This window comes from Elaeis guineensis, chromosome 5, assembly GCF_000442705.2.
Source record: "Elaeis guineensis isolate ETL-2024a chromosome 5, EG11, whole genome shotgun sequence".
Classification (NCBI taxonomy): Eukaryota; Viridiplantae; Streptophyta; class Magnoliopsida; order Arecales; family Arecaceae; genus Elaeis; species Elaeis guineensis.
This window is the reverse complement of record NC_025997.2, coordinates 110,681,933-110,692,772: the sequence shown is the minus strand read 5'-3', so window position 1 is coordinate 110,692,772 and position 10,840 is coordinate 110,681,933. Positions and strand designations below refer to the sequence as shown.

At 45.7% G+C, this 10,840-nt stretch overlaps 1 protein-coding gene and 1 pseudogene across 1 annotated transcript; one reads left to right on the top strand and one right to left on the bottom strand.

The window, feature by feature from the left end:
- The first annotated feature begins 215 nt into the window (after nucleotides 1-215).
- Nucleotides 216-1,013, top strand: LOC114913867 (uncharacterized; annotated as a pseudogene).
- A 2,106-nt stretch (nucleotides 1,014-3,119) lies between these two features.
- Nucleotides 3,120-4,175, bottom strand: LOC105034087 (protein OXIDATIVE STRESS 3 LIKE 4). Its single transcript, XM_010909114.4, has 2 exons — nucleotides 4,019-4,175; nucleotides 3,120-3,510 (listed from the first exon to the last, which is right to left on the bottom strand). Exons 1-2 carry the CDS (start codon nucleotides 4,123-4,125, stop codon nucleotides 3,297-3,299), a joined length of 321 nt encoding a protein of 106 aa, XP_010907416.1. The 5' UTR covers nucleotides 4,126-4,175; the 3' UTR covers nucleotides 3,120-3,296.
- Nucleotides 4,176-10,840: the final 6,665 nt, after the last annotated feature.

Here is a 10,840-nt window from a genome sequence, read left to right as displayed (position 1 = left end):
TAATGAATCGGACACGATCGAACACATCACTGTTCGGGATCGACTGTTTCGAACTATTGTTTAGTTCATGTTCGGTTCGAGTTCGAATGTATTCGAGAGAATTCTGTTTGAGATTGATTTCGTTAAGCTCGTTATTAAGCTCGAGTTTCGTTCGTTTAGAATAATATAGAAAATAAATATTCAAAAAAAATAGAGGAAACAAAAAAAAAAAGAAATCATGTTGATTTTGTGCAAGACGATTGTTCATATCTTGTTGGGCTTTTTTGATCATTCCATGGAACATTGGAATCTTTTCTACTGTTGTCGGAATATCTCCTCCCTTGATGTAGACGGCTTACGCCTCCTCGTTGGAGACATCTTCAAGCCGTCGAACATCGTCGAGTTCTCCGTTATTGGTCCTGCAGGGAAGCCATCGCATCGGATTGACCTCGATGCTTACGGTCTCCATGACCTTGACCACGGCAACCTCCGCCTCTGCATCGAAAATTTCGGCTCTGAGAGTTGCGACAACGGCGGGATTGGGATCAAAGAGATCAGGGGGCGGATGTCGGAGGAGGATGATCGAAGATTGGAGGCGTGGTCGTGGGGGAGGGGGAGGAGGAGGCCACGGTAGTGGAGGGCAGAGGTGAAGTTTCTGCTATCGTGGCTGGTGGGACGGGATGGATGGCGGAGTTGGTTCATGCGCGTTGTGCGGGAGGATAGTCGGATCGTACTCACAAAGATTCAGATCGAGTGATTGGAGGTCCTCTGCACCTTCCACCGCAAAGAGAGGCAGAGAGATCGAAGGATGAAATGAAATGAAATGAGGCTGTTTGAGGGTTAGGGTTTGAGTGCAAGAGAGTATACATAGGTTAGGATTAATTGATTAATTGATCACCATCGTCGGATCATTGATCCCAGGTGAAAAATAAGGCCTTCTTCAGTCGCTGGATCAATGATCCGACAGTGATTATTGAGGCTTATGTGTATAATATCATAATATACAATATACATTATATATACTAAAAAAATATACTAATAAATCATAAAAAAATAAATATATTAGTATAATATGTATATAAATATATATAAAATATATAATATATTTATTTATTTTATTGAGCTTTTATTGATCCGAATACGGTCGAACAAAGATTTATTCTAGTTTGGATCATTAAGGTATTGATTTTAAAAATTTTATGTGTATTTGGTTCTACAGTTTAATGAGCGAGTCGAATACGACTCGAAAATGATTCGAATATTTTAAACAAATCAAACAACGAGCTAGCCTGACAGCCTAGCAGAAATGGAGTCTTCAAAAATTTTATGATATGAGATGTAATATAGGCGCTTCAAATTTTAAGATACTGACTTCGAAAGGCATTCTTTTGATATTATTGCTTCTCGGTTGATAGGATGCGTGTAAATAAGAGTGGGACTTTGAAGCTTGCTTAATGACAATGTGTTATACGTTGGCAGAACTAACGGGTTGGTGTTTGCCAACGCATAGTGGCGTCTGGTTCAGCCTGCCCAATATCCATGTTTTTTGTTCACTTGCAATGCTTGCACTACATTGCTATCAAAGAAAAATGCCAGTGATGGATGCCCATTAATCTTTGGATTCCTAACTACAACTCCCTGCCTGCTGATCATATTTGTACTTGCCCGTTTGCATGGTTTTAGAGGATCAATCAGACAGGTTTCTGTTTGAAAAGTTTTTCGTTATCAGCAAACATGTTTGTATGCCCGTAGCTTAATGATTAAGTAATGATTGGAATAGATACATATTACTTTCTAAAGATGGTTTGGTTCACCAAACACAAGCATTTATTTTTGGTTATGCTTTAGCAGTTATTTTTTTGAGGCAAGCTTTAGCAGTTATGAGAACCTGTAGGCTTGACAAATAAGACACTAGCTACACTATTCCTGGATCTGCATTTTTTGAACTGAATCAGGTAAGTACATGCTCTTTTTGAATGTCTCTGTTTCATGATTGATGGGTTGGATTTTGCTTCAGCATGATTGGCAATTCATGATCTTACCAACTGGAAAGACCACTAAGAAACTCCATTAAGCTGAGACAAAATTCAATCACTGGTTGGTGATCTAAGATATTACAAGATTATCTAAGACAAATAGGCAATAATCTCTGGATGGCTAAATGTTGCACCAACAGTTGGAAAACCGCTCATCTAGGTTTAAATAGACCTTTCTCCCTTCCCTTGTTGAGTATCCGATTAGAGCAGATTGGAGTCTAAAATTCCTTCTCTTGGATAGAATTAAAAAGATATTAACAGGAGAGTATAGAAACATAAAGGAGCTATCAATTTAACAATGATATATTTTTTTAAGAACTGTTATGGGAGGAAGACTTGCCGAAATTAAAGTGAGAGCAGGATTTCAAACTAAATTACTACCAGCATCAAATGACTTTTCCAATTGAATTAGTTGGCACCTACTGATGGTATTACAAGAAGATGAATCCAATATATAACAATTGGTCTGCCACCAATCAATATTTATAAACAAATAGGTAATCATATTCAATATTTCCAAAGTGCGAAGTGGGTTCAATTATTAATAACTAAAAATGTTCAAAATCTCGTCAATTAATGTTTGTTTTGCTAACCATGGATGTATTCTGATTTTCAATCATATTACTAAGTGCAAGTTTCTACATATACAAATATATAATCTAGCCTAGTCTACGACTAAAACCAATATACGAGTAGATCTTAGAAGGCAGGAGACTGGCAAAATGATGCTGGCATGAAGAGGTGCAAGTGTTGAGGTTCTACAGGTTATGGGTATAAACATCTTCAAATAACTAATTATAAACAATAGTGTGAACTGAAAGATTCGAAAAGGGGCAAAAAAAATGACAATGGATATCCCGGGACATCTCGGACCAATTTATAAGAATTTTTTTAAACATAATGTCACTAAGATTTCTCAAAGTAGGGAAAAAAAGTAATGTATCTATGGAACTGATGGATTTTCTTTGAAAAAAGGAAAAACAATGGCAGTATAAAACTACGGCAATACTGTGTCTCACAAACATACTGGCTAGCAGGAGCTCCAACATCTATTAAACACATTTCTGTGATCCAGCAAGGTAAGGTGACAACTCTAGCTCCATATTTAAGGAACACATATCAAGAATATTTGCATAATAAGAGACTAATCATCTTATACATTGTATAATTAAAAAGCCGTGAATGATGAGCAAGACTATCGCTCCCTTAATTTGTAGCAAAGAGAAAAGAAAACAATTTTGATTTCTGTACAAATGCGAAAAGAAATATAGTCTTCAAACATTAGACTCCCACACAAGACCTGCTATAGGAGCCACTACTTGTCTCTGTCCTACAGGAGAGAGGAGAATGGCAGATGGCCTCCCTTCGGTCCAAATACTTCCTCCTCTTTGCCTCTGGTATCTCTTCCTTCTTAAGATCATTGACGCACTTTGCATCAGCAAGGCATGTGAAAGACCTCGATTTGCCTGAGAAATAGTTCGACAATCCTTTCCTCCTGCAAAACAATGACAGAGCAAACATGAGCCAAGTGCAATTTAATGGCAAACTGAGCATCAAACTGATGTGTTATATAAATTCTAATGCTAAAGTAGTGGCAAAAATATGAAGCTAGTAAATGCTGCAATGAAAAATTGGATGAGATGTTTTATGTTCTGAGATTGATTTTGTCAGTATTTTCGATGGTGCAGTCTTTTGATTGCTCTTATTCTTCAATAACCTACTTAAATTTCAAATATTCACCATCATCTTCTTCCTCTTTTTGCTCAAAATAAAATTCATTATAGCAAAATCTCTTTTTTCAAACTCCATACATGATTTAGGTATGATTAGAGGATGTAAAGATGCTGATGAAGAGATAATATCATTTTTGTGTTTTTGATGCAACCATTTTTTTTTTTTCAGAAATTTGCATCAAAAGGACATAGAAAGAATATATTATTTTTATTTTCTACTGAAGATATATATGAAACTAGAATGCATGAGATTGGATATTGAGCTCTTACTTTTGGGGGAGATGAGACCTTAGAGACCCCATGTCGAAGATATTGATGCCTTCCAATTCTTTGTCAGAGGTGGAGGAGGAGGAGGGGGAGATGTTGGTGGGTGCCATTGTGTTGTGTTTAGCAATAAGTTGGTGGAGGTGGTGGTGGGGGCTTTATATGGGAGGGTATACAATAACGGGTAGGGTCAAAAGAAGCTGATGATATGGATAAGAGCTCAAAACGTGGATGGATTCGAGGGAGCCCCGGTTCTATAAAGATGGGCTTCATTTTAGCCGCACAACCTGTACGTAGGGAATTTCGGGTGGGCCTCAGGAGGGCGACCTCATCTTTATCCATCCACCGAAGCCAAGCCTAGCAAAAGGGTGCACTTTCCTTGGACCAACTTTGTGCTTTTGTAAAAAGAAAAAAGAAAAAAAAAAAAGAAGACTTTGTGCTTTTCCTAACACTGGGATACCTTTTTGCTTGGCCATTGTTCTAACATTTCACTTTTTATTTTTTATTTTTTATTTTTTAATTTGTTGAGGCATAGGATCCATTTCGTTGCTCTACTAGGATGTTCTGCTTATTTTATAAGACGATACCTTTAAGGCATATTCTGTGAAGCACCATATTCTTTTCTCATCCTTTTGTTTCCTTCTACTCTTTCTAATCTTTGGTTTTGAGTGACTTGACAAAGTCTTCCATCACATTCCTCAATCATTAAAAAATTAAATCTGATATATTTCTTGGAAGATAAAATTTTAAGGTGTGTAAGTTATGTCTAAGTTTGGATACTTCACACACAAAGTTGTACCACCTCCTTTTTTTCATGTCCGGTTAAGCAATTTGCTGGAAAGTTGCTCCCTCTGCCACATTTGTTTCTTTGGACCAATCCAAAATTAGCTCATGAATGGACTCAAATTACAAAACTCATATATACATTATTTCTCTTAAAAAAATATTTTTTAACTTTATATAAGCCATATTTAGGGTTGAAAATGGGCTTGCACTCAAAGCCCATTGGGCCGGGCCAATATTGGGACGGACCATGAGCTAAGCTATAAAAATTTGAGAAATTCTTTGTGCCGCGGACGCTGCAGAACCGTGATTGGCTCGTATATGGGATAGAAAGATTTTTTTTTTTTTTCGCATGCCATACTCCGGCCCTGTGCATGAGCCAATCACTATGGTACTACGTGTGTTCTGTATCACCCGGTGTACAAAGAATTTCTCTAAAAAATTTAAATCAGGCTTGAATTTAAATATAAGGCCTATTTATTTTTTTGGAAATATCAGTCGCCTGACAAGAGGCCCACTTGAGGTCTAATCCAAATTCATGCTTGGACAAGTTTCAAACCCTTTATCATCTTTCTTTAAATCTTTAGGCTCATAAATGTTGAATATTAGTATTTTCAAGCTTTTGTAAAATCTTCTGAAGATACAATAGTTGGATTCAATTCAAGACATCTTAAATGATAAGAATTCTGAATTATCAATGAGAAAGCCATTTGTGATTCAATGATCGCAGTCCCCTTCACAAATCCGGCTCGTCCGGCTGGGTTCTTGTTAGATCTGGGCTGCACTTAGATTTTTCCAAATTTTCAGATTTAAGCTGGGCCAAAAATCAGAAACAATTTTGGGCTACACTTGGGCAGGAGTGTGGTCCAGCCTATTTGCAGCCCTTGCCATAAAATTTCTCATGGATCTAGGAATTTTTTGTTGCGGGCCATTGCATATATAAAGCATCGAGTCCTGGCTAATTTGGGGCTAGTAATTTGTTTAAAAAACAAACATTCTGTCATATGCATCATATTCACTGTTAAATATATCAAATCAAATTTATCACAAAAACCGTCCACCAAATCTAATAATTCATAATAACAGATTATTTATTGTGCTACTGTCTAGGGTTGACGATCTTACGAGATCATGGCACAGTAGAAGCAACAAAACAAGCAGCAAGTGGAACAGTTAAAAATTTGTCAAAGAGAGTGGCGTAGTTGAAAAGCAGAACTGTGGAAGAGGTGCGAAGAAAACAGCAACAGAGATAAACAATTATAAATTAACATTTAACATATATACTTAGCTTTTCTTTTACTTTGCCTCTGCATTCTTCTAGGAATTTTCAGTTCCTTTTTGTTTCTCTCTCCGTTAATCTTGCAACTCTAGTTTTGTTTCAATATATTCGTTGTTGGGTGGGTGCGTTACCCTCCTTTTCCTCCACCTTCTTCTTCTTCTTCTTCTTCTTCTAAATTAACATTTTGCTGTCCTCTTCAAGCAACAAAAAAAATGCTGCATATATGCTTACACATTCGTACAATTACATCTTCAGTCACAATGATTGCTTGTTAGCTCTCCCAAGGTCAAGATGAACACATCTGAAAATTTTATGAAATAAGCATTATTGGGGGATACCCACCGACCGACCGACCGACTGCCGGAAGGACCGACCGACTGCCGGAAGGCCCGACCGACCGACTGACGGCTCGACCGATTGACGGCCCGACCGACCGACGGCCGGACCGACCGATTGGCGGTCGGAGCGACCGACTGACGGATGCCATCACCGGCTAATTATCGGCTCACGACCGACTGAGGATATGTCGGACGCACCTTTTCCGACCGACTGAGCCCAGAGGTCTGATTGCCGACTCATGTAAGACTCCCCGACCATCGGAGGGGTCCGACGCCACTCAGCTGGCCACCGACTTAGGGTCGGTCGGCTCCTCCAATCGCCGTACAGCCGCCAGACCTTGTCAGCTCTGACAGCGACATGCGGCACGGCTATCTAGGGGCATTGTCCCGCCGAGGGCATTGTCAACTCTGGTGATTTGACAGCCACACGGCGATATGATACTTTCACGGCGACTCTGACAGTCTACAGTGAGTTGACAGTTCCTCACTTGTCTGTGCCATTAATGACGGCGCCATACCGCGCTCCACTATATAAACCGGGGAAGGCAACAGTGCAAGGGATCCGCTCCATCGCTCCCACTTCTCGACTTCGAAACCACAGGCTCGCTCCTCTCTCCCCCTCTCTCCCTCTCGATCGAGCTCTCTGTCTTCATTTCACTGTTGCCCAGTCACCTCTCTGACTTGACCGTCGGAGGGTCCCCGTCGGAGCCGCCTCCGGTCAGTGCGGACTTCTCGTTTTTGCAGGTGCACGCTCCCCGGCAATCGGACGATGAGGCGATTGGCCGCAACAGATTGGCGCGCCAGGTAGGGGGCAGCATGACAAAGACAAGAGCTCAACGATCGAGAATCACTGGATCGGCAAGGCGCTCTTCCCGCCGGGAAGAGGCCTCCCTGCCACCACCGGCGGCGGAGCCCAGCTCTCCGCGCCCTGCAGTGACCACGGAGGCGCAGATTGCGGCCATCGTATGGCAGATGACCGTACTGACGGACGCAGTCAAAAGCCTCCAGCAGCAACCGGCGGCCCGTCCGATGCCCTCCAGCAGCAGCCGCCGACGATCGCGTCGATCCCCGTCGCCTCCATGCGAGCGCCCCCAACAGCGCTCCCACGAAGAAGAGGAGGGACGACCATGGCGCGACGACCGACGGTCCCAGCGGCCCTCTCCTTCCTCGTTGGAACGGGCAAGGAAGGAGAAACGACCGCGCACACCGTCGGCCTCCCTCTCAGAATCTTCCGGAGACTCCACTCCCGGGGTCTCCCAGCATCGACGAGCGGACGACTACGAGCGCCGGTTCGAGGAGATCGACCGCCGACTCGCCCAGTTGCAGATGGATGGCCAGAAGTCTTCGAACGACGTCGACTTCCAGACCGCCCAACCTCTCTCCCGACTGGTCCTCGACGAGCCGATTCCCAGTCGGTTCAAAATGCCGCACGTAGAGCCATACGACGGCTCCACCGACCCAGTCGACCACCTCGAGAGCTATAAAGCTCTCATGACGATTCAAGGGGCAACCGATGCTCTTTTTTGCATCGGCTTCCCCGCTACGCTCCGCAAGACTGCCAGGGCCTGGTACTCCGGTCTCCGATCGGAAAGTATCCACTCCTTCGGACAGCTCGAGCACTCGTTCGTGGCCCATTTCAGCACCAGCCGAAAGCCGCCGCGAACGTCGGACAGCCTTTTCTCCCTCAAGCAAGGGGAAAATGAGACGCTCCGATACTTCGTGGTGCGATTCAACGCGGCCACGCTTGAGGTCCGGGACCTCAACGAAGGCATGGCTGTCTCGGCCATGAAGCGGGGCCTGAGGGCATCCCGATTCACCTATTCTCTGGACAAGACCCTCCCCCGGACATATGCCGAGCTACTGGAGCGCGCATACAAGTATATGCGCGCGGACGAAGGAGCGTCCGACCGACGCTTGGTCGAGCCCAGAGGCCCGAAAGAGAAGCGGAGGAAAGGTCGGGAGTCCGCCGAACCCAGCAGGCCCCCGATCGATAGTCGGGTCTCGCCACCCCGACGGATCCAAAAATCACCCCGGCAACAGACTCCGAGGCCGGCACGCCCCAGGTATGACTCCTACACTCCTCTCTCCGCTCCCCGTGCTCAGATCCTGATGGAGATCGAGGGGGAAGAATACCTGCGACGGCCTCCGCCTCTGAAGGCAAAAGGCCTCGACCGTCGGAAGTACTGCCGATTTCACCGAAGCCACGGCCATGACATCGAGCGGTGCATTCAGCTGAAGGATGAGATCGAAGCTCTCATCCGCCGGAGGTATCTCGGCAAATTTTGGAAGGGTCCGCCGACCCAACCAGTTGCCGATCGACGACCCCAGCCGACTGAAGAAGCGGCGAACAATCAGCCGACGGTCGGAGTCATCAACATGATCTCCAAGCGGCTGGGCCCGAGAACGTCTGCGGGAGGGGAGCCGATGAAAAAACTGCGCCCGGACGACGTAATCACCTTTACGAAGGACGACGTTCGGGGCATCCAAACTCCCCACGATGACGCTGTTGTTGTGTCGGCAACAATAGCCAATTATGATGTAAAATGAATTTTTGTTGATAATGGAAGTTCAACGAATGTTTTGTTTTACTCGACCTTCTCCCAAATGCAACTGTCAACTGACCGACTTAAGAGGGTCTCCGTGCCCCTGATCGGCTTTGCCGGAGACGCTGTCACGACAGAGGGAGAAATTACTCTGCCCGTGACGGTCGGCACCGAACCACGGCAAAGCACGGTCCACTAACTTTCGCGGTCGTCCAAGTCCCTTCGGCTTACAACGCCATACTTGGACGACCCGGATTGAACGCCCTCAAGGCGGTCGTCTCGACGTACCATCTCCTTGTTCGGTTTTCGACCAAAAATGGAATCGGGGAGATGCGCGGAGATCAACAGCTCGCCCGACGATGCTTCCAAATCTCCGCTCAAAGCGACGAGTCGAGGGGTTCTCTGACAATCGACAAGCTGGACCAACGGGAGGAGGAAGAACGAGGTTCGCCGGCCGAGCAGCTCGAGGCGATCCCGATAGGAGAAAATCCCGACAGAAAAGTTTGGGTCGGGTCTCAATTGCCCGACACCGAACGACGCCGACTGACGGAGCTGCTGACGGCCAATGCTGACATATTTGCTTGGTCGGCAGCATATATGTCGGGCATCCCCCCAGAAACAATAACCCACCGACTCAACATCGACCCGACGATGAAACCGGTGAGGCAGAAGAAAAGGTCCTTCGCTCCAGAAAGGCAGAGGGCCATCGACGAAGAAGTGGACAAGCTACTCGAAGCGGGCTTCATCCGAGAATCCACGTATCCCGATTGGCTCGCCAACGTCGTCATGGTCAAAAAAGCCAACGGGAAGTGGAGGATCTGCATCGACTACACCGACCTCAACCGAGTCTGCCCAAAAGATAGCTTCTCGCTTCCCAAGATCGACCAGCTGGTGGATGCGACGTCCGGATTTTGACTGCTCAGCTTCATGGATGCCTTCGCCGGATACAACCAGATCCGGATGGCACCGGAAGATGAGGAGCACACCGCGTTCGTGACTCCCAAGGGCCTCTACTGTTATCGGGTGATGCCCTTCGGACTGAAGAACGCCGGCGCCACCTACCAGCGACTCGTCAATAAGGTCTTCAAAGACCAGATCGGGCGCAACATGGAGGTGTACGTGGATGACATGCTGGTGAAAAGCATGCAGATCCTGGACCATGTTCAGGATCTCGAGGAGACCTTCCGCACCCTTCGACGACACCGAATGAAGCTCAACCCGACCAAGTGTGCTTTTGGGGTGACCTCAGGGAAGTTCCTCGGATTCCTCGTTTCTCAGAGAGGGATTGAGGCCAATCCTGAGAAGATAAAGGCAATCCTCGATATGCATCATCCGAACACCAAGAAGGAGGTCCAACAGCTGAACAAAAAAATTGTCGCTCTTAGCCGATTCATTTCTCGATCAGCTGAAAGGTGCCTCCCGTTCTTCAAAACTTTGCGTTACGCAAATGGGTTTTCTTGGTCGGATGAGTGCCAACAGGCCTTCGAAGACCTGAAGAGGTACTTGGCTTCCCCACCGCTGCTCGTAAAGCCGCAGGTCGGGGAAACCCTGTATCTCTATTTGGCCACATCTTCTGAGGCGATCAGTTCGGTGCTCGTCCGAGAAAATGAGTGCCGAACCCATCAGCCTATCTACTACACCAGCAAGGTGCTCCACGGTGCCGAAGCAAGGTATTCGGAGATGGAAAAGATGATTTTCGCCCTGACCGTCTCCGCGCAACGACTCCATCCATACTTCCAGGCCCATGCCATAGTGGTGCTCACCGACCAGCCCCTGAGGGCGATACTGTGCCGACCCGACACATCTGGACGACTCGCGAAGTGGGCGATGAAGCTTAGCGAGTTCGACATTCAGTACCGACCAAGGCCTGCCCTGAAAGCTCAGG